General features: G+C 44.6%; 1 protein-coding gene across 1 annotated transcript in view; it reads left to right on the plus strand.

Moving 5' to 3' along the window:
* Positions 1 to 25150, plus strand: part of LOC115175059 (glutamate receptor ionotropic, kainate 2) — a 150494-nt gene that overhangs the window by 117506 nt on the left and 7838 nt on the right. The window contains exons 14-16 of the mRNA XM_029734217.1: positions 8940 to 9058; positions 11138 to 11355; positions 12012 to 12237. Of these exons, the coding sequence (XP_029590077.1) occupies positions 8940 to 9058; positions 11138 to 11355; positions 12012 to 12237 (563 nt within the window). The remainder of the gene's footprint in view (positions 1 to 8939; positions 9059 to 11137; positions 11356 to 12011; positions 12238 to 25150) is intronic.

Genomic DNA, 25150 nt, shown 5'->3' on the forward strand with positions numbered 1-25150 from the left:
CCTAACTGGGAGGGGGCCAGAGACAATTACTCAATGCCGACACATCTTTCTAGCTGATTTACACGCTGAAGCTATGTTGCGCTTGGTGACCTCTGACTGTTTCATCCTAACATCGTTGGTGCCAACGTGGATAACAATATTCCTATACTCTCTACATTCGCCAGTTTTAGCTTTAGCCAGCACCATCTTCAGATTAGCCTTTACGTCGGTAGCCCTGCCCCCTGGTAAACAGTGTATGATCGCTGGATAATCCATTTTGAGTCTAATATTGCAGGTAATGGAGTTGCCAATGACTAGGGTTTTCAATTTGTCAGAGCCAATAGTGGGAGGCTTCAGCGTCTCTGACCCCGTAACGGGAGGAGTAGAGACCAGAGAAGGCTCGGCCTCTGACTCCGACTCGCTGCTTAATGGGGAGAACCGGTTGAAGGTTTCTGTCGGCTGAATGACCGACACTGGTTGAGCATTCCTACAGCATTTCCCTCCAGAAGCCATGAGAAAGTTGTCCGGCTGTGGCGACTGTGCGAGAGGATTTATACTACTATCTGTACTTACTGGTGGTACAGACGCTGTTTCATCCTTTCCTACACTGAAATTACCCTTGCCTAATGATTGCGTCTGAAGCTGGGCTTACAGCACAGCTATCCTCGCCGTAAGACGATTGTTCTCCTGTATATTATGAGTACAGCGACTGCAAATAGAAGGCATCATGTTAATGTTACTACTTAGCTTCGGCTGGTGGAGGTCCTGACGAACCACATCCAGATAAAGCGTCCAGAGTGAAAAAGTTGAATGAAAAAAGTTGAGCGAGGGAAACACAAAGAATATAAACGGTAATTAAAAAGTAAAAACCGTAAAGTTGTCAGGTAGCAAAGTAAGATCGGCAACAAAACGCACAGCAGCACGTAAACAAGTCTGCAAGTTGTGACCGGAAAATGCCCTACTCACCCTAGCAGAGCTGGTTAGGCTGTTTACATGTTATCTAGAGCTTTGTGACTAACTATTACTTTCTTTGCCTGCGTTTACTGACACCGGTCACATTCAGCAGGTGTTGCGCGTTCGTAAATTCATCAGTTGTTCTGCACTTTGGCACACTCAGACGAGAGTGCTCTGAAATTGGAGTAAATAGCCAGAGTGCATTTGTGAATGCAGGAGATATGCTAACTGCATAAGAGACGTTTAAGTTCTTTCTAGCTAACCCAATGACGCCTGCATCTCTAGCTGTGTATAGCCACCAAAAAACGATATGAGGGGAAAAACTCAGTCTCTCACCCACTCCTCCAATGGGATGACATGACATCCTCCAAGAAGCTATCTATCTAGCTAATGTTGGGCTCTGTGTTTTTAGCTTGCTACATAAATAGTTACACTAGCCTATTAGCCACATTATGACTGACTTGTGATCTTGATAGTTTGATTGTATTGACATTCCCAGCCTTAGTTACATCCGTTTGTTTTTGTCCAGAATATTGAGTCATTGAATCTGAAACAGTGCATCCCAAATGGAGGAAGCAAACTATGTACCAGGCCAGCTGTTATTTACAACCTGATAGCAATAGTTTTTGGACTACCAAGAAATGTAGTGGTGAATTATATGAATCATGCATTGAACTGCATCCATCTATTCTGCCAAAAATAACTTAGTGTACGTCATGGAACTTTGAGTCAAATAGAACCTATTTTTAAAACCTCTTATAGAGTTGGTTTTGTAGCATAAACTGGAAATTTGATATTTATGACTGATATTATGATTGTCTGTTTGTTTCATATCTGCAAAGTAGTTAAAACGCTGTCAGTTCCACTTTAAACTTTAGGTCACCGGTTACTTTGTGTGCTAATTAAATGTGAAATATTTTTTGCAATGGGTGTAAATTTAGATTGGGAAATGCTTAGATGTACATTTAGATTGGGAAATACTTAGATGTACATTTAGATTGGGAAATGCTTAGATGTACATTTAGATTGGGAAATGCTTAGATGTACATTTAGATTGGGAAATGCTTAGATGTACATTTAGATTGGGAAATGCTTAGATGTACATTTAGATTGGGAAATGCTTAGTGGTTGTGTTTTTGTATTCTTATGGTTGGGATCTACTGGCTTATTATGTCAGAGTTTATGGACTGCTTATCCTTTAACATCACGCTGTGTGTGACTGCTCTCTTTCCATCGGCTCTATGCAGGGGTGTAGTGGTGCCAGGAGAAGTGGGTATACTCTAATTTTGCCACAAAGTTCTCAAACGGTCCGCCCAGTGAAGGAAAGGCACCCTGTGTGAAAAAGCCTGTTTTCTTATTATTTTTTTCTCCTATAGATTATTCAGATTTTCACTCTCAAAATAACACCTTTTTTCTTTTAAAGGTTCACCATTGACAAATGTGATGGTCTAAGTCCACAACAATGCTTAAACCACATCAATCTGATTGGGTGGGCATGTGAGAGCCTGGCTCCCCAGTGGGTGGGCCTCTGCCCACCCAGGCCCATCCATGTCTACGCCCCTGATGCAAACAGCACATGATGACAATTGCACATCACAAATAGCCTACTAACCAACACTTCTGACTATTTCAATACCTGGTTTGCATACCCATTGTCGGCTTAGTTAGCATTTACTGTTGAAACATCTTTCCTACCTTACCGGATACCAATGTCATTCTTCTGTGAGCTGCTCCATGACAAAACAAGTTGAGAGCTGCACACTTACTGCCTGCAGATTAAATTCTGCTGAAACTAGGCTATGTGTGCGGCGCACATGTGAATATATTTCACGTGCTTTGCAATTGTGTAGGCTACTTTGTGCATGATTTATTTATTGTACTACATAATTGATAAGTCGTATGCCTCCACTACACTACTTTGATATGCATAAGTAGGGATTAAAAAGTGAGTATAAGCAATGCCCACTGAAAAGAAAGTGTGTATACCGCTTATACCTGCGTAAACCCTAGACTGCACCACTGACCCTTTGTGTTTTTCAAAAAGTGCTCCCTCCTACATGAGTGTGCTGGTATTACCGTTGCTGTCCTTTCAGAATCATGAACCTGTCACACACTAGGTTCACCACTGAAGGCCTATACAGTAGGTTCTCCACTGAAGGCCTATATGTTCACCACTGAAGGCCTATAGGTTCTCCACTGAAGGCCTATACAGTAGGTTCACCACTGAAGGCCTATAGGTTCACCACTGAAGGCCTATACAGTAGGTTCTCCACTGAAGGCCTATAGGTTCACCACTGAAGGCCTATAGGTTCACCACTGAAGGCCTATAGGTTCTCCACTGAAGGCCTATACAGTAGGTTCACCACTGAAGGCCTATACAGTAGGTTCTCCACTGAAGGCCTATACAGTAGGTTCTCCACTGAAGGCCTATAGGTTCTCCACTGAAGGCCTATACAGTAGGTTCACCACTGAAGGCCTATATGTTCACCACTGAAGGCCTATATGTTCACCACTGAAGGCCTATAGGTTCACCACTGAAGGCCTATATGTTCACCACTGAAGGCCTATAGGTTCTCCACTGAAGGCCTATATGTTCACCACTGAAGGCCTATAGGTTCACCACTGAAAGCCTATACATAAAGCAGTGTATATATTTATTTATACTTGGCCTGGCAAAGCGCTTTTATGCGGTGCCTGAATGGAAGCTGATAATTATGAGTTTTTTACTCCGCTGGTCTCGGCTGGTCTCAGCAAGAAATTAGGTGTCGTCACTGTCCGAGACCGAGTCAAGACCAAGTACAAATATACTGCTCAATATACTGCTGTGCTTTCACTCTAGTGGTAGCATGAGACGGAGTCTACAACCCACACAAGTGGCTCAGGTAGTGCAGCTCATCCAGGATGGCACATCAATGCGAGCTGTGGCAAGAAGGTTTGCTGTGTCTGTCAGCGTAGTGTCCAGAGCATGGAGGCGCTACCAGGAGACAGGCCAGTACATCAGGAGACGTGGAGGAGGCCGTAGGAGGGCAACAACCCAGCAGCAGGACCGCTACCTCCGCCTTTGTGCAAGGAGGAGCAGGAGAAGCACTGCCAGAGCCCTGCAAAATGACCTCCAGCAGGCCACAAATGTGCATGTGTCTGCTCAAACGGTCAGAAACAGACTCCATGAGGGTGGTATGAGGGCCCGACGTCCACAGGTGGGGGTTGTGCTTACAGCCCAACACCGTGCAGGACGTTTGGCATTTGCCAGAGAACACCAACATTGGCAAATTCGCCACTGGCGGCCTGTGCTCTTCACAGATGAAAGCAGGTTCACACTGAGCACATGTGACAGACGTGACAGAGTCTGGAGACGCCGTGGAGAACGTTCTGCTGCCTGCAACATCCTCCAGCATGACCGGTTTGGCGGTGGGTCAGTCATGGTGTGGGGTGGCATTTCTTTGGGGGGCCGCACAGCCCTCCATGTGCTCGCCAGAGGTAGCCTGACTGCCATTAGGTACCGAGATGAGATCCTCAGACCCCTTGTGAGACCATATGCTGGTGCAGTTGGCCCTGGGTTCCTCCTAACGCAAGACAATGCTAGACCTCATGTGGCTGGAGTGTGTCAGCAGTTCCTGCAAGAGGAAGGCATTGATGCTATGGACTGGCCCGCCCGTTCCCCAGACCTGAATCCAATTGAGCACATCTGGGACATCATGTCTCGCTCCATCCACCAACGCCACGTTGCACCACAGACTGTCCAGGAGTTGGCGGATGCTTTAGTCCAGGACTGGGAGGAGATCCCTCATCTGCCACCTCATCAGGAGCATGTCCAGGCATTGTAGGGAGGTCATACAGGCACGTGGAGGCCACACACACTACTGAGCCTCATTTTGACTTGTTTTAAGGACATTACATCAAAGTTGGATCAGCCTGTAGTGTGGTTTTCCACTTTAATTTTGAGTGTGACTCCAAATCCAGACCTCCATGGGTTGATAAATTGGATTTCCATTGATTATTTTTGTGTGATTTTGTTGTCAGCACATTCAACTATGTAAAGAAAAAAGTATTTAATAAGATTATTTCATTCATTCAGATCTAGGATGTGTTATTTTAGTGTTCCCTTTATTTTTTTGAGCAGTGTATATCAGAGACAAGACAGAGACACTCAATATGTGGTCGAGTACTACAACACAGGTATTTGGTATTTATTTGGTATTTATTAGGATTCCCATTAGCCTCAGCAAAAGCATCAGCTACTCTTCCTGTGGTCCACATGAAACATGACATGATACATAGTACAGAACATTATTATGGACTGAAATATATACATTTAAAACGTCACACTTAGCCTACATATCAGTACACACAATATCTAGGTACAGTGCAAATTACAATACAATATATATACAATGGCTGTGTCACAGTCCACTTTGTGCAGTAAGGTGTTCTTTTCCCTGTTTTTGAAGCTGGTTTCATTGCTAGCTTGAGTTACCTGGGGTGGCAGAGAGTTCCATGTAGTCATAGCTCTATTTTATACTGCGCATTTCCCAGCATCTGTTCTGCAACTGGGGGCTGTGAAGAGACCTCCGGTTTCATGTCTTGTGTTGTGTCCAAACTGTGTGCCAACTAGATTGACCAGACAGTTGGGTACCTTCAACACATCAATACCTTGCACAAAGACCAATAGTGATGCAGTCAATCTTTCCTAAACTTTGAGCCAGGAGAGACTGACATGAATGTTACTGACACTTTCTCTCTGTGTACATCTAAGTGCGATACGTGCTGCTTTGTTCTGGACCAACTGCAATTTACCTACAGTATGTCATTCTTTGCCGCACATGACCACACAGCTGGGAATTAGTCCAGGTGTGACAAAACTAGGACCTGTAGGACTGTCAAGAAGACAGAGCAACTCCTTATCATGGACAGACTTCTTCCCATTTTAGCAACCATTGAGTCTATATGTTTTGACCATGACAGCTTGCTATCTAGGGTGACACCCAGCAGTTTAGTCTCCTAAACTTGCTCAATAGCCACATTAATCAATAATAGCTCTAAACGAGGTTTAGCGTTGAGCAAGTGATTTGTCTCAAAAATTATGCTTTCAGTTATTTACATGTTTTGCACCAGCCTATTGCTAGTTACCTATTCTATGTTAAGTGTCTAAGTTATTTATTTTACTGTTGCAGCTGACGTGTATACCGTCATCAGCGTACATAGACACACAGGCTTTATTCAAGGTCAGTGGAAGGGCATTTGTAAAATTAGAAAACAATAATGGCCCTAGCCGGCTGCCCTGAGGTACACCACACTCAATTGAATTTTCATGAGAGGCTTCCATTAACGAAAACCCTCTGTGTTCTATTAGATAGCTAACTGTCAATCCATAATAAGGCAGAGGATGAAAATCCATAACACCTACATTTTTTCAGCAATAGGTTATGATCAATGACATCAAAAGCTGCACTGAAGTCTAACAAAACAGCTCCCACAATCAAATGAATTGTCACAAAGTGCTGTACAGAGACCCAGCCTAAAACCCCAAACAACAAGCAAGACAGATGTAGAAGCACGGTGGCTAGGAAAAACTCCCTAGAAAGGCAGGAACCTAGGAAGAAACCTAGGCTTTGAGGGGTGGCCAGGCTTTGAGGGGTGGCCAGTCCTCTTCAGGCTGTGCCAGGTGGAGATTATAAGAGTACATGTTTGTTCTTCAAGATGTTCAAACTTTCATAGACAACCAGCAGGGTCAAATAATAATCACAGAGGTTGTAGAGGGTGCAACAGGTCAGCACTTCAGGAGTAAATGGAAGTTGGCTTTTCATAGCCGAGCATTCAGAGGTCGAGACAGCAGGTGCGGTAGAGACAGAGAGTCAAAAACAGCAGGTCCGGGACATGGTAGCATGTCCGGTGAACAGGTCAGCGTTCCTTAGCCGCAGGAAGAATAGTTGACCAGGTGGACTGGGGACAGCCAGGAGTCATCAGGCCAGGTAGTCCTGAGGCATGGTCCAGATACTCAGGTCCTCCGGGAGGGAGAGAGGAAGAGAGAGAGAATTAGAGGGAGCATACTTAAATTCACACAGGACACCAGATAAGACAGGAGAATTACACGAGATATAACAGACTGACCCTAGCCCCCTGGCACATAGACTATTGCAGCATAGATACTGGAGGCTGAGACGGGGGAGGGTCAAGGGACACTGTGGCCCAGTCCGACGATAGCCCCGGACAGTGCCAACCAGGCAGGATATAACCCCACCCACTTTGCCAAAGCACAGCCCCCACACCACTAGAGGGATATCAACAGACCACCAACGTACTACCCTGAGACAAGGCTGAGCATAGCCCCCACACCACTAGAGGGATATCAACAGACCACCAATGTACTACCCTGAGACAAGGCTGAGTATTGCCCACAAAGATCTCCTCCACCGCACAAGCCAGAGGGGGCGCACAACTGGACAGGAAGATCACATCAGTGACTCAACCCACTCAAATGACGCACCCCTCCTAGGGATGGCATGGAGGATTACTAGTAAGCCAGTGACTCAGCCTCCGAAATAGGGTCAGAGGCAGAGAATCCCAGTGGAGACAGGGGAGGCAGAGACAGAAGCTAGGCAGAGACAGTTTCTATCAATTTCTTTCAGCCAATCATCTGTTATTTGTGTCAGAGCCGAGCATGTTGAGTGGCCTTCCCTATAAGCATGCTGAAACTCTGTTGTTCATATGTTTTCTGTAAAATAACTTTGTATTTGATCAAACACATTTTCTTCTAAAAGTTTGCTAAGCACTTTCAACAGGCTGATTGGTCAGCTGTTTGAACCATTAAAGGGAGCTCTGCTACTCTTGGGTAGCGGAATGACCTTTGCCTCCCTCCATGTCTGAGGGCCCACACCGTATTCTAGGCTTAAATTGAAGATGTGGCAAACAGGAGTCACAATGTATTCCACTACCAACCTCAGCAATTTACCATCCAGGTTGTCGGTACCAGGTGGTTAGGCCTTATTTATAGATTGCAAAAAAATATCACCTCTTCCACACCCCCTTTGTGGAACTCAAAACTACAGTGCTTGTCTTTCATTATTTAGTCCATTATGTATGACTATGAAGGCTCAGCATTTGTTGTTTGCATGTCATGCCTAAGTTCGCGAATCTTATCAACAAAAAAGTTACTAAAGTGGTTGACAATATCAAAGGGTTTAGTTATGAACAAGCCATCTGCCTCAGTGAAGGATGGAACCAAGTTAGCTTTTTTGCCTAGAATTTCATTTAAAGTACTGCAGAGCTGTTTATTATCATTCTTTATATAATTTATCCTTGTTCCATAGTAAATTTCTTCTTCTTTTTTTTCGTTTATTTACTTGATTTCTCAGTTGACTGTACGTTTGCCAGTCTGCTGTGTTGTCAGACTTATTTGCTATTCCCTTTGCCTCATCCCTCTCAGCCATATTGTTTTTCATTTCCTCATCTATCCATGGGGATTTCGCAGTTCTAACAGTCCGTTTCTTGATTGGCGCATGCCAATCAAAGGGTGTGGATACGGGTGTGGATAAGTTCCTGTTTTGTTTGTAAATACCCAGGTAGGTTGACTGATAACTTGAACCACATTGCAGGCACTGGTTACAGCTTGGAGCTTCTTTTTCAGTAGGCAGCTTGATGACAACCAGTCATCAACTCTGTTGATATCACTTACATTATCCAACATTTCACACATACAATATAGTCCAAATACTGACTTTTAGCACTTGTTGGTCTATAGATACATCCTACAAGAATAGGCTTTAGGTGAGGTAGATGAACCTGTAGCCATATTAGTTCCAAATCATCTGACATGAGATCCTCTCTCAGCCTAACAGGAATATGACTCTGGATATACATGTATGTATTTTTTAGGAAATTGACCTCAAGCGATGTTTTTTTTTTAAGTAAAGGAATTTGGTGTGATTAACTGGATAGAGAAGAGATTGTAGAGGCCACAAATGTTATTCTGTTTGACTGAACTGTCTGTGTGTTCTCTCCAACCACAGGTTCAGCCCATACGAGTGGTACAACCCCCATCCGTGCAACCCAGACTCGGACGTGGTGGAAAACAATTTTACACTGCTCAATAGTTTCTGGTTCGGCGTCGGGGCTCTCATGCAGCAAGGTAGTTGCCTCAGCCTGCTGGTGCTGTGGCTATCTCTGTGTCCTACTCTCTCTGGGGGCCAAGGGCCAAGGTTTTAGGCCAGGCTCCGGGCTACACACAGGGGTCTCTGGGTGTGTGCTGCTACACTCTTAGAAAAAAAACCGAAAAGGATTCTTTGACTGTTTACATAGGTGAACCCTTTTTGGTTCCAGGTAGAACCCTTTTGGGTTCCATGTAGACCCCTTTCCACAGAGGGTTCTACATGGAACTCAAAAGGGTTCTACCTGGAGCCAAAAATGGTTCTCATATGGGGACAGCCGAAGAACAATTTTGGAACAGTTTTTTCTTAATAGTGTAGGTGGAAAGAAAAGATTTACGAAGCATCTATACATGCTTTATAAAGGGCTTATAAAAGGCTTAGTTTAGATGCAGCTCAATTAAAGTGGGACAAATAATAATAATATGAAGGATATGAAGGATGGGCCTAAAAACAAACAAAATATAACTAATGTAAAATATACTGGGTACCTAAAATGTATATAGTATGTATAAGCTGGAAGTAGAAGTCTAAGTGTTGTTGTCCATTAGTTTACTCCAATTAGGGGAGGGGTGGTAGGGTTAGGGGAAAATAATAAAATAAAATGATAGTTGAAAAACAAATGATAGTCCCACTAAACGCAAGCCAGATGGGGTGGCGTATCGCTGCAGAATACTGCAGTAGCCATGCTGGTTAAGTGTGCCTTGAATTCTAAATAAATCACAGACAGTGTCACCAGCAAAGCACACCAATTACAGACACTGTCTGTGATTTATTTAGAATTCAAGGCACACTTAACCAGCATGGCTACTGCAGTATTCTGCAGCGATACACCACCCCATCTGGCTTGTGTTTAGTGGGACTATGATTTGTTTTTCAACAGGACAATGACCCAAAACACACCTTCAGGCTGTGTAATGGCTATTTGACCAAGAAGGAGAGTGATGCAGTACTGCATCAGATGACCTGGCCTCCACAATCACCCGACCTCAACCCAATTGAGATGGTTTGGGATGAGTTGGACCGCAGAGTGAAGGAAAAGCCGCCAACAAGTGCTCAGCCTATGTGGGAACTCCTTCAAGACTGTGGGAAAAGCATTCTTAGTGAAGCTGGTTGAGAGAATGCCAATTGTGTGCAAAGCTGTCATCAATACAAAGGGTGGCTACTTTGAAGAATCTCAAATATGAAATATAATTTGATTTGTTTAACACTTGTTTGGTTACTACATGATTCCATATGTGTTATTTCATAGTTTTGATGTCTTCACTACTGTTCTACAATGTAGAAAATCTTAAAAATAGAAAAAGCCTTGAATGAGTAGGTGTTCTAAAACTTTAGACCGATAGTGTGTATATAAAAAAATATATATGGGGGATTGGAAATGATGTAGAAAATTGCATTAATAGAAGCCGCTATCTATTTGCAATGTTGAAGCTGATCCCCTCCCCCCAAAAAACAATGCCAGGTTGGTGTCATGTGCCACTACACAGAGTACTCTCCCTTTGCCCACAGCCAATCAGCACCCAGAGAGTAGTGGGACATGGAGTCAGGATGTGAGGTTATCTTGGGTACATGACAGTCAGACCCAACCAGGTTGTCTGTTTCCACAAAAGTTGCTTATTGTAAAATGTTAACATGTAAGTTCAAAGATGTGACTCATTTGTGATAACGGACGGTAAGTTGAATGAGTACATCTTTCCTAGAACAAAAATTCTCTGTCAATGGATATTCTTCATTCAATATGCTTTTTAGTCCAGGAGTAGGCTTAATCTGGTCTGGGAAACCAGACCCTTAATTCCCAAGTACCAGCTTTAGTATAACACCTATCAACCATTCTTGGTCTCAGACGGACTGTCTCAGGTGCCTGTATTCGGCCTACTTCCGGATGATCCACAGTGCACAATATACTCCCCAAACAACTCCCACAGAACTTTGTAGATGCTACCCACTACAGTGTGTGGATATCTTCTCCATAGAGATACTATCTTCTCCCAGCTGCATCTTCTGGAAGTCTGTTTATCTTTCGCCACTTCCTACCCACCTTTCCTCCCCTTCTAACCCAGGCTCAGAGCTCATGCCCAAGGCCCTGTCCACCAGGATTGTGGGAGGCATCTGGTGGTTCTTCACCCTGATCATCATCTCCTCCTACACGGCCAACCTGGCTGCCTTCCTCACCGTGGAGCGCATGGAGTCGCCCATCGACTCAGCCGACGACCTGGCCAAACAGACCAAGATCCTGTACGGAGTGGTGGAGGACGGATCAACCATGACCTTCTTTAAGGTAGCTAGCTGGGCGAACCATTGGGCTGTCCGCGACAAGTGGTCTTCTGAGGCGTTGTGGTTGTGGAGAAACCAGTTCAAACTGTATTTTCTTATGCTGTTGAAAATATTGATATTTTTCACACAAGTTATTTTGTTGTTCTTTACATCGTACTTCTTGCAATGCCGTTAAATCAAGCATGGTAACACTTTATTTGACAAGGTCACATTGACGTGGAAAGTGCTAGTCATTTTAATAGGTGTCTGCTGTGGAAAAGGGCATCTGCTCCAACTCAAATGTAACACACCTGATTCAGCGGGTTAAGGTTCTGATGAGGAGCCATTTAGTAGAATCAGGTATGCTATATTTGTGTTGGAGCGAAAGCTTGCAGGACGGCAGATCTCTAGAAGAAGGGTTGGACTCAACCCTGCTTTAGAGCAACTAGACTCTGATTGGCGGTGATCACAAGCATTTCGCTACACCCGCAATAACATCTGCTAAACACGTGTATGTGACCAATAACATTGGATTTGGTAATATCCACATACTATGTCAAGCACTTTGAGCTACTGGAAAAGGCCAGCGCTATGTACTGTACATCCAATCATTTATTCATTACTATCATTAGAAGAGTTGGAATTCATCTGTCACATTTTCTTCCTCCGGTCGTTTCTCAGAAGACTAAGATCTCCACCTACGATAAGATGTGGGAGTTCATGAACAGCCGGCGATCGTCAGTGATGGTGAAAGACATTGAGGCAGGAATCCAGCGCGTACTCACCTCAGACTACGCCTTCCTCATGGAGTCCACCACCATCGAGTTCGTCACCCAGCGCAACTGCAACCTCACCCAGATAGGAGGCCTCATCGACTCCAAGGCTTACGGAGTGGGGACACCCATGGGTAACGTCTATTGTCCTTGTTGTCTATATAGTCTATCATCCATATTGGCTAAATCGCTTATAACTCCTATATCCCCTTCTACCTGTCAATGGCAATGTATGTTATCGGGGTGGCAGGTAGCCTAGTGGTTAGAGCGTTGGACTAGTAACCGAAAGGTTGCAAGATCGAATGCTGATAAGGTAAAAATCTGTCGTTCTGCCCCTGAACAAGGCAGTTAACCCACTGTACCTAGGCCGTCATTGAAAATAAGAATTTGTTCTTAACTGACTTGCCTAGTTAAATAAAGTTAAAATAAATATCAGAGCAAGCTGATAAATGAGGGTTGGAGTTTGGACTGTTGGAGACAGATAGTGATAACGCACTGTATGCATAACCGAAAGGGTCAAACAAGGAAGTGTTATGAATGAGGTCAGGAGGTAAGGGTTAAAGTGAAGGGGAAATGGACAATAAGAAAGATTTAGGAATTTCACACAGTATCTAGAATTTCCCTACACATTAAGATAATTGTATTTGTGATGAACTTTTATTTGATTTGTACAGCTTGAAATGTGAAAATACCATGCCTGACATAGATAACTACAGGATCACGAAGTAACAGTTTGAGCTCTGGCATTTCAGTTGGAATGTGTTAACACTGTTACACTTGACACGTACGGTATATGATAATCCACTACACCTAACCAGCTTTTTCTGTTGGGACATCTTTTTTCCTTACCCGGTAACGATTCTGTACAACAGAGAAGGTGCAGGGCCCATATTCCTGAAACGTATCATATTTCGGATAATAATGAAGAAAATCTCATGTAAATGCAGTACCTAGATTCTAGATCAGCACGCCTACTATGAAACACTTGATACAGACCATACTGTATGTGTGTAGGTCACATCTCATGGACTCCAGAGGAAACAGGAGGAAAGCTGTTGCTAGTGTTTTCTAATTCTATGGTTAGTGATGAGGCTGCAGACAACTGCCCCTACCCCATAATGGCCTCATCCATCACCAGCATTATGAACGCCATCAAAACATTCTCCCTTTTCACATCTGGACCTGTCCACTGTTGATTAGTAGGGGTGGTTATGGGTCTGCAGGGATACTGTGTGTTGCTGATATGACTCTGCTGTTTTTGGTGACAGGAGCGCGGTTCCAGTATCTCAGAAATGTCCGCCCTCCTGGGTATTTCACGCACGACAGTGTCTAAGGGTTTACATAGAATGGTGCGACAAACAAACAACATCCAGTCACCGGCAGTCTTGTGGGTGAAAACAGCTTGTTGATGAGAGGTCAGAAGAGAATGTCAAGAATCATGCAAGTTAAGGACAACAAAGTCAAGGTATTGGAATGGCCATCACAAAGCCCTGACCTCAATCCCATATAAGATTTGTGGGCAGAACTGAAAAAGCGTGTGCAAGCTAGGAGACCTACAAACCTGACTCAGTTACACCAGCTCTGTCAGGAGGAATGGGCCAAAATTCAACTTATTGTGGGAAGCTTGTGGAAGGCTACCTGAAACGTTTGACCCAAGTTAACCAATTTAAAGGCAATGCTACCAAATACTAATTGAGTGTATGTAAACTTCTGACCCACTGGGAATGTGATGAAAGAAATAAAAGCTGAAATAAATAATTCTCTACTATTATTCTGACATTTCACATTCTTCAAATAAAGTGGTGATCCTAACTGATGTAAGACAGGGAATTTTTACTAGGATTACATGTCAGGAATTGTGAAAAACTGAGTTTAAATGTATTTGGCTAAGGTGTATTTAAACTTCCGACTTCAAATGTATTTATATGTGCATTTTCTTATTCATCCCTTTACACTTGTGTGAATAAGGTAGCTGTTGTGAAATAGTTAGATTACTTGTTAGATATTACTGCACTGTCGGAACTAGAAGCACAAGCATTTCGCTACACTCGCATTAACGTCTGCTAACCATGTGTATGTGACCAATAACATTTGATTTGATTTGATTAACAGGTGTGTCTTCTTAAAAGTTAATTTGTGGAATTTTTTTCCTTCTTAATGCATTTGAGCCAATCTGTTGTGTTGAGACAGGGTAGTGGGGTATACAGAAGGTAGCCCTATTTGGTAAAACATCAAGTCCATATTATGGCAAGAACAGCTGAAATAAGCAAAGAGAAATGGCAGTCCATCATTACTTTAAGACATGAAGATCAGTCAATCCGAAAACATTTCAAGAACTTTGAAAGTTTCTTCTAGTACAGTCGCAAAAACCATCAAGCGCTATGAGGAAACTAGCTCTCATGAGGACCGTCACATGAATGGAAGACCCAGAGTTACCTCTGCTGCAGAGGATAAGTTCATTATTGTTACCGGCCTCAGAAATTGCAGCCCAAATAAATGCTTCACAGAGTTCAAGTAACAGACACATCTCAACATCAACTGTTCAGAGGAGACTGTGCCATTGAACTCCTGCAACTCATCCAGAACGCCGCAGCCCGTCTGGTGTTCAACCTTCCCAAGTTCTCTCACGTCACCCCGCTCCTCCGCTCTCTCCACTGGCTTCCAGTTGAAGCTTGCATCCGCTACAAGACCATGGTGCTTGCCTACAGAGCTGTGAGGGGAACGGCACCTCCGTACCTTCAGGCTCTGATCAGGCCCTACACCCAAACAAGGGCACTGCGTTCATCCACCTCTGGCCTACTCGCCTCCCTACCTCTGAGGAAGTACAGTTCCCGCTTAGCCCAGTCAAAACTGTTCGCTGCTCTGGCACCCCAATGGTGGAACAAACTCCCTCACGACGCCAGGACAGCGGAGTCAATCACCACCTTCCGGAGACACCTGAAACCCCACCTCTTTAAGGAATACCTAGGATAGGATAAAGTAATCCTTCTAACCCCCCCCCCTTAAAAGATTTAGATGCACTATTGTAAAGTGGTTGTTCCACTGGATATCATAAGGTGAATGCACCAATTTGTAAGTCGCTCTGGATAAGAGCGTCTGCTAAATGACTTAAATGTAATGAATCAAGCCTTCATGGTCGAATTGCTGCAAAGAAACCACTACTAAAGGACACCAATAAGAAGAAGAGACTTGCTTGGGCCAAGAAATAAGAGCAATGGACATTAGATCAGTGGAAAATGTCCTTTGCTGTGGAGTCCAAATTAGACATTTTTGGTTCCAACCGCCATGTCTTTGTGAGACGCAGTGTAGGTGAATGGATGATTACCGCATGTTTATTTCCATGGAGGTGTTATGGTGTTGGGGTGCTTTGCTGGTGCCACTGTCTGTGATTTATTTAGAATTCAAGGCACACTTAACCAGCATGGCTACCACAGCATTCTGTAGTGATATGCCATCCATCTGGGTTGAGCGTGCAAAGCTGTCATCAAGGCAAAGGGTGACTATTTGAAGAATCTCAAACATAAAATTTGTTTAGATTTTTTTTAACTTTTTTGGTTACTACATGATTCCATATGTGTTATTTCATAGTTTTGACTATTCACTATTATTCTACAATGTGGAAAACAGGAAAAAAATAAAGAAAAACCCTTGAATGAGTAGGTGTTCGAAATATTTTGATCGGTAGTGTATATATACAGTGAGAGAAAAAAGTATTTGATCCCCTGCTGATTTTGTACGTTTGCCCACTGACAAAGAAAGGATCAGTCTATAATTTTAATGGTAGGTTTATTTGAGCAGTGAGAGACAGAACAACAACAAAAAAATGCTGAGAAACGCATGTCAAAAATGTTATAAATTGATTTGCATTTTAATGAGGGAAATAAGTATTTGACCCCCTCTCAATCAGAAAGATTTCTGGCTCCCAGGTGTCTTTTATACAGGTAATGAGCTGAGATTAGGAGCACACTCTTGAAGGGAGTGCTCCTAATCTCAGCTTGTTACCTGTATAAAAGACAACACTCCACAGAAGCAATCAATCAGATTCCAAACTCTCCACCATGGCCAAGACCAAAGAGCTCTCCAAGGATGTCAGGGACAAGATTGTAGACCTACACAAGGCTTGAATGGGCTATAAGACCATCGCCAAGCAGCTTGGTGAGAAGGTGACAACAGTTGGTGTGATTATTCGCAAATGGAAGAAACACAAAAGAACTGTCAATCTCCCTCAGCCTGGGGCTTCATGCAAGATCTCACCTCGTGGAGTTGCAATGATCATGAGAACGGTGAGGAATCAGCCCAGAACTACACGGGAGGATCTTGTCAATGATTTCAAGGCAGCTGGGACCATAGTCACCAAGAAAACAATTGGTAACACACTACGACGTGAAGGACTGAAATCCTGCAGCGCGCGCAAGGTCCCCCTGCTCAAGAAAGCACATATACACGCCCGTCTGAAGTTTGCCAATGAACATCTGAATGATTCAGAGGACAACTGGGTGAAAGTGTTGTTGTCAGATGAGACCAAAATGGAGCTCTTTGGCATCAACTCAACTCGCCGTGTTTGGAGGAGGAGGAATGCTGCCTATGACCCCAAGAACACCATCCCCACCGTCAAACATGGAGGTGGAAACATTATGCTTTGGGGGTGTTTTTCTGCTAAGGGGACAGGACAACTCCACCGCATCAAAGGGATGATGGACAGGGCCATGTACCGTCAAATCCAGGGCATTGAAATTGGGTCGTGGATGGGTATTCCAGCATGACAATGACACAAAACACACGGCCAAGGCAACAAAGGAGTGGCTCAAGAAGAAGCACAGGTCCTGGAGTGGCCTAGCCAGTCTCCAGACCTTAATCCCATATAAAATCTGCGGAGGGAGCTGAAGGTTTGAGTTGCCAAACGTCAGCCTCGAAACCTTAATGACTTGGAGAAGATCTGCAAAGAGGAGTGGGACAAAATCCCTCCTGAGATGTGTGCAAACCTCGTGGCCAACTACAAGAAACGTCTGACCTCTGTGATTGCCAACAAGGGTTTTGCCACCAAGTACTAAGTCATGTTTTGCAGAGGGGTCAAATACTTATTTCCCTCATTAAAATGCAAATCATTTTATAACATTTTTGACATGCGTTTATTTTTTTTATTTTTTTTGTTATTCTGTCTCGCACTGTTCAAATAAACCTACCATTAAAATTATAGACTGATAATTTCTTTGTCGGTGGGCAAACGTACAAAATCAACAGGGGATCAAATACTTTTTTCCCTCACTGTACAGTGCATTCGGCAAGTATTCAGACCCCTTGACTTTTTTGTAATTTTGTTATGTTACAGCCTTATTCTAAAATTGATGAAATAGTTGTTTTCCCTCATCAATCTACACATAACCCACCATAATGACAAAGCAGAAACAGGTTTTAAGAAATGTTTGCAAATGTATTAAAAAAAATAATTAAATATGACATTTACATAAGAGTTCAGACCCTTTACTCTGTACTTTGTTGAAGCACCTTTGGCAGTGATTACAACCTCGAGTCTTCTTGGGCATGATGCTACATGCTGCGTACACCTGTATTTTGGGAGTTTCTCCCATTCTTCTCTGCAGATCCTCTCAAGCTCTGTCAGGTTGGATGAGGAGCATCGCTGCAGAGCTATTTTCAGGTCTCTCTAGAGATGTTTGATCGGGTTCAAGTCCGGGCTCTGGCTGGGCCACTCAAGGACATTCAGAGACTTGTCCCGAAGCCACTCCTGCATTATCTTGGATGTGTGCTTAGGGAAGGAGAACCTTCGCCCCAGTCTGAGGTCCTGAGCGCTCTGGAGCAGGTTTCCATCAAGGATCTCTCTGTAGTTTGCTCTGATCATCTTTCCCTCTATCCTGACTAGTTTCCCAGTCTCTGCCACTGAAAACATCCCCACAGCATGATGCTGCCACCAACATGCTTCACCGTAGTGATGGTGCCAGGATTCCCCCAGATGTGACGCTTGGCATTCAGGCCAAAAAGTTCAATCTTGGTTTCATCAGACCAGAGAATCTTGTTTCTCATGGTCTGAGAGTCTTTAGGTGCCTTTTGGCAAACTCCATGTGCCCTTTACTGAGGAGTAGCTTCGGTCTGGCCACTCTACCATAAAGGCCTGATTGGTGGAGTGCTGCAAAGATGGTTTTCCTTCTGGAAGCTTCTCCTATCTCCACAGAGGAACTCTGGAACATCTGTCAGAGTGACCATCGGGTTCTTGGTAACCTCCCTGACCAAGGTACTTCTTCCCTGATTGCTCAGTTTGGCCCGGCGGCCAGCTCTAGGAAGAGTCTTGGTGATTCAAAACGTCTTCCATTTAAGAATGATGGAGGCCACTGTGTTCTTGGGGACCTTCAATGCTGCAGAAATGTTTTAGTACCCTTCCCCAGATTTGTGCCTTGATACAATCATGTCTCGGACCTCTACGGACTATTCCTTTGACCTTATGGCTTGGTTTTTGCTCTGACATGCACTGTCAACTGTGGGACCTTATATAGGTGTATGGCTTTCAGATCATGTCCAATCAATTGAATTTACCAAAGGTGGATTCCAATCAAGTTGCAGAAACATCTCAAGGATGACCAATGGAAACAGGATGCACCTTAGCTCAATTTCGAGTCTCATAGCAAAGGGTCTGAATACTTATGTAACTAAGGTAGTTCTGTTTTTCTCTTTGTTATTATGGGGTATTATGTGTAGATTGATGAGGATTTTTTCTAATTTAATCAATTTTAGAATAAGGCTGTAACGTAACAAAATGTGGAAAAAGGAAAGGGGTCTGAATACTTTCCAAATGCACTGTATATATGTACAGTATATACCTTCTCAACAAGGGGAAGATTACCAACAGTTCAACTTAATCCTCAATCATTTATTTTGCCTGTAGCCGCCTTAACCTTCAAAATCCTCCGAAGCCACATTTAGCACCACCTTACCCCCTTATATTACGATAACAGCAGGCCCCCATTTAAAAGCTTGCCATTCAATCCACGCCTCCTATTCCCCACGCTCCCCTACGCCATCCCTCCATCCCCCCTCCGTCACCCCTACTGACCTAAACTGTGATCACATTCATATTTCAGGCCAGACAGCAGTGGAGTGAGGGATGTCCTCATATGTTGAACATCTGTCAGTTAGTTGCGTATGCAGAGCGCGTCAACGGTAGCGTCTGTCAGTTAGTTGCGTATGCAGAGCGCGTCAACGGTAGAAGTAGCTCTCTCTGCCATTCAGCCCCGGTTCCATATTCTGCCTCTCCAAGAATCCATCCTATTAAAGTGGCTCTGAATCATTTGAAATGTGAGCTGGGGGAGAATTAGAGGACTCTTGATGAATACTTGGGTGTGGGTTATTCACACACACACATGCAAGGGCATACAGTCGTGGCCAAAAGTTTTGAGAATGACACAAATATTAATTTCCACAACGTTTGCTGCTTCAGTGTCTTTAGATATTTTTGTCAGATGTTACTATGGAAAACTGAAGTATAATTACAAGCATTTCATAAGTGTCAAAGGCTTTTATTGACAATTACATGAAGTTGATGCAAAGAGTCAATATTTGCAGTGTTGACCCTTCTTTTTCAAGACCTCTGCAATCTGCCCTGGAATGCTGTCAATTAACTTCTGGGCCACATCCTGACTGATGGCAGCCCATTCTTGCATAATCAATGCTTGGAGTTTGTCAGAATTTGTGGGGTTTTATTTGTCCACCTGCCTCTTGAGGATTGACCACAAGTTCTCAATGGGATTAAGGTCTGGGGAGTTTCCTGGCCATGGACCCAAAATATCGATGTTTTGTTCCCCGAGCCACTTTGCCTTATGGCAAGGTGCTCCATCATGCTGGAAAAGGCATTGTTCGTCACCAAACTGTTCCTGGATGGTTGGGAGAAGTTGCTCTCGGAGGATGTGTTGGTACCATTCTTTATTCATGGCTGTGTTCTTAGGCAAAATTGTGAGTGAGCCCACTCCCTTGGCTGAGAAGCAACCCCATACATGAATGGTCTCAGGATGCTTTACTGTTGGCATGTTTGTCTTCTCCGGACAAGCTTTTTTCCGGATGCCCCAAACAATCGGAAAGGAAAATTACTTTACCCCAGTCCTCAGCAGTCCAATCCCTATACCTTTTGCAGAATATCAGTCTGTCCCTGATGTTTTTCCTGGAGAGAAGTGGCTTCTTTGCTGCCCTTCTTGACACCAGGCCATCCTCCAAAAGGACTTTGCAATTAATTGCAATTCATCTGATCACTCTTCATAACATTCTGGAGGATATGCAAATTGCCATCATACAAACTGAGGCAGCAGACTTTGTGAAAATGTATACACTGCTCAAAAAAATAAAGGGAACACTTAAACAACACATCCAAGATCTGAATGAAAGAAATAATCTTATTAAATACTTTTTTCTTTACATAGTTGAATGTGCTGACAAAACAATCACACAAAAATAATCAATGGAAATCCAATTTATCAACCCATGGAGGTCTGGATTTGGAGTCACACTCAAAATTAAAGTGGAAAACCACACTACAGGCTGATCCAACTTTGATGTAAAGTCCTTAAAACAAGTCAAAATGAGGGTCAGTAGTGTGTGTGGCCTCCACGTGCCTGTATGACCTCCCTACAACGCCTGGGCATGCTCCTGATGAGGTGGCGGATGGTCTCCTGAGGGATCTCCTCCCAGACCTGGACTAAAGCATCTGCCAACTCCTGGACAGTCTGTGGTGCAACGTGGCGTTGGTGGATGGAGCGAGACATGATGTCCCAGATGTGCTCAATTGGATTCAGGTCTGGGGAACGGGCGGGCCAGTCCATAGCATCAATGCCTTCCTCTTGCAGGAACTGCTGACACACTCCAGCCACATGAGGTATAGCATGGTCTTGCATTAGGAGGAACCCAGGGCCAACTGCACCAGCATATGGTCTCACAAGGGGTCTGAGGATCTCATCTTGGTATCTAATGGCAGTCAGGCTACCTCTGGCAAGCACATGGAGGGCTGTGCGGCCCCCCAAAGAAATGCCACCCCACACCATGACTGACCCACCGCCAAACGGTCATGCTGGAGAATGTTGCAGGCAGCAGAACGTTCTCCACGGCGTCTCCAGACTCTGTCACGTCTGTCACGTGCTCAGTGTGAACCTGCTTTCATCTGTGAAGAGCACAGGGCGCCAGTGGCGAATTTGCCAATCTTGGTGTTCTCTAGCAAATGCCAAACGTCCTGCACGGTGTTGGGCTGTAAGCACAACCCCCACCTGTGGACGTTGGACCCTCATACCACCCTCGTGGAGTCTGTTTCTGACCGTTTGAGCAGACACATGCACATTTGTGGCCTGCTGGAGGTCATTTTGCAGGGCTCTGGCAGTGCTCCTCCTGCTCCTCCTTGCACAAAGGCGGAGGTAGCGGTCCTGCTGCTGGGTTGTTGCCCTCCTCCACGTCTCCTGATGCACTGGCCGGTCTCCTGGTAGCGCCTCCATGCTCTGGACACTACGCTGACAGACACAGCGAACCTTCTTGCACAGCTCGCATTGATGTGCCATCCTGGATGAGCTGCACTACCTGAGCCACTTGTGTGGGTTGTAGACTCCGTCTCATGCTACCACTAGAGTGAAAGCACCGCCAGCATTCAAAAGTGACCAAAACATCAGCCAGGAAGCATAGGAACTGAGAAGTGGCCTGTGGTCACCCCCTGCAGAACCACTCCTTTATTGGGGGTGTCTTGCTTATTGCCTATAATTTCCACCTGTTGTCTATTCCATTTGCACAACAGCATGTGAAATGTATTGTCAATCAGTGTTGCTTCCTAAGTGGACAGTTTGATTTCACAGAAGTGTGATTGACTTGGAGTTACATTGTGTTGTTTAAGTGTTCCCTTTATTTTTTTGAGCAGTATATTTGTGTCATTTTCAAAACTTTTGGCCACGACTGTATACTCACACACACACACACACATACACACACACACACACGACAGCGCAGAGCTCCTTTCTTTTCCCTACCTCCTTTAAATAATCAGATAATGAAAACACTAACATGGTTTCAAGTTGTTTTTCATTAATGAAACATAGAAATAAAACACCCAGTAAGCATTCATCTTGTCTTGGCTGGGTCTGAGGGAGACTGTGTGTGTGTGTGTGTGTGTGCGTGCGTGCGTGCGTGCGTGGTAGCTGCCTAGGCCCTTGTAGTATCGTGCTGTGGGTTAGGGAGGGGAGAGGAGGGGACACAGCAGTGTCGTGCTGTGGGTTAGGGAGGGGAGAGGAGGGGACACAGCAATGTCGTGCTGTGGGTTAGGAGGGGAGAGGAGGGGACACAGCAGTGTCGTGCTGTGGGTTAGGAGGGGAGAGGAGGGGACACAGCAGTGTCGTGCTGTGGGTTAGGGAGGAGGGAGGAGGGACACAGCAGTGTCGTGCTGTGGGTTAGGAGGGGAGAGGAGGGGACACAGCAGTGTCGTGCTGTGGGTTAGGAGGGGAGAGGAGGGACACAGCAGTGTCGTGCTGTGGGTTAGGAGGGGAGAGGAGGGGACACAGCAGTGTCGTGCTGTGGGTTAGGAGGGGAGAGGCAGGGAGGCAGCAGTGGCGTGCTGTGGGTTAGGAGGGGAGAGGAGGGGACACAGCAGTGTCGTGCTGTGGGTTAGGGAGAGGAGAGGCAGGGAGGCAGCAGTGTCGTGCTGTGGGTTAGGGAGGGGAGAGGAGGGGACACAGCAGTGTCGTGCTGTGGGTTAGGGAGGGGAGAGGGGACACAGCAGTGTCGTGCTGTGGGTTAGGAGGGGAGAGGCAGGGACACAGCAGTATCGTGCTGTGGGTTAGGGAGGGGAGAGGAGGGGACACAGCAGTGTCGTGCCGTGGGTTAGGGAGGGGAGAAGCAGGGAGGCAGCAGTGTCGTGCTGTGGGTTAGGAGGGGAGAGGCAGGGAGGCAGCAGTGTCGTGCTGTGGGTTAGGAGAGGAGAGGAGGGGACACAGCAGTGTCGTGCTGTGGGTTAGGGAGGGAGAGGAGGGACACAGCAGTGTCATGCTGTGGGTTAGGGAGGGGAGAGGAGGGGACACAGCAGTTCTACTTGGGAACTCTGGAGCGATTACTCTTCCTTTGATCACTGAGGCTCCCGCTGTGTCTTAATACTCTGCCGATAATTCCAGCGTTCTCCCACTGTCTGCGGATTTGGGGAGTTGTACTCATCTTGGCACATGGATATGGACACGTGCATACGTGCACACACACACACACACACACTCAAACACACTCTCTCTCGCTCTCTCACACCCACACACACACAGACTCTCTGGTAATTTATCAGAATCAACGGGAGCCCTGCTACTCCGGAACACAAAGCCCTGTGGCCCTGCTACTCTGGAACACAAAGCCCTGTGGCCCTGTTACTCCGGAACACAAAGCCCTGTGGCCCTGCTACTCCGGAACACAAAGCCCTGTGGCCCTGCTATTCCGGAACACAAAGCCCTGTGGCCCTGCCACTCCGGAACACAAAGCCCCGTGGCCCTGCTACTCCGGGACACAAAGCCCTGTGTCGCCAACGCCTTATGGCGTTGTAATGCTAGAGAACAAGATGCTAATTCTGTAGCCTGTCTCCAAGATACTGTGAGGATTAGCAATTAATAGGATGAAGGAGGTGTGTTTCTATGAAAACACCATGACAGGTTATGCTCATAAGATAAGCAGACCCACAAGTTGAGCCCTGTTCCCACCATTGCTTGGTAAAACTACACTGTAATGGAAAAATGTAATTTATACACACATTTTTGGTATTATCAACATTAAAAAACTGAAATGTTTTACTGCAGCATACTGTAAATGATGGTGCATTGTGTTAAAATGGCTGTATTTCTAATAGTACTGTAGAATACAGAATACAGTATCTTAACGTATCTTTGGAACCCAACACACCTTTTGACCATTAGTGGACTGTAAGGGCTGTCGTCATGGAGAGAAGTGGACCAAAATGCAGCGGAGTTCGTGTTCGTCATCTTTAATGCAAACGGAACACTATACACTTACAAAACAATAAACAACCGACAGCTAAACAGTACTGACAGCATAACACACTGAACAGAAACAATTACCCACATCCACAAGGAAAAACACACACTACTATATAGGACTCCCAATCAAAGGCAACTCAACACACCTGCCTTCAATTGGGAGTCCAACAACCAACTCATACGTAACACAAAAATCTCTGCCACGTCCTGACCAAAACGAATACAATTGCTCCCTCTGCTGGTCAGGACGTGACATGGACGCATGGTATTGTTGTTTCTGGTTCATTAACATATTTTGAGGCTATAGTTGTTGCTCCCGTGAGTGAGTGGTTATCGTGCCTTATTCATTTGAAATGTTTAGGGGACAGATTGGAGTGGCAGCAAGTCTTAAACCTTAAATGGTTGTGCATTTTGCCATGTCCTTTGGTCTGTTTTGCCCTGTAGGCACTGCAAGTTTGGAAACCTTTGTCAAGGCCTCTAGAAGTGCAAGTGATATAAAACACCAAGCGTTCATTAATATTCTGTAATGTCTAAACACTGCCAACCTGCTTGCACCAACCCATTGTAATTACAGTAAAATACTATGAAATACAAACCCCTCTCCTCAATGAATTTCATTCATCCATTCATTAATTCATTATTTCCAATTACGGTAGCATTGACTTCTTTTACAGTATAATAATTGTACTGTATTGTACTGTGTATCATTACACTATCATATTTATTTTACAGTAGGTGTACTGTAATATTAAATACAGAATTTTGCTTGTCACCGAGCCTGTAAATTCATGGTAACCCCTTTACAGTGTAGCCACTGAACATTGACTAGCCTTTGAATTAAGATGAGATTAAATAAGATCAAATAAGATTAGAATTGTATTGATCGCCATGTAAGAAATGTGTCTGCAATATTAAAACATACAATACCAATACAGCCGAAACAGACACAACAACCATCATTCATTCATTTAACAAGCCAATCTGATGCCCTTTTTCTTGAAAAACTAAATCTGATCTTCAAACATTTTCTAACAAAATCACCATCGCAAAGCAT

The sequence above is a fragment of the Salmo trutta genome, chromosome 35, assembly GCF_901001165.1.
Source record: "Salmo trutta chromosome 35, fSalTru1.1, whole genome shotgun sequence".
Classification (NCBI taxonomy): domain Eukaryota; kingdom Metazoa; phylum Chordata; class Actinopteri; order Salmoniformes; family Salmonidae; genus Salmo; species Salmo trutta.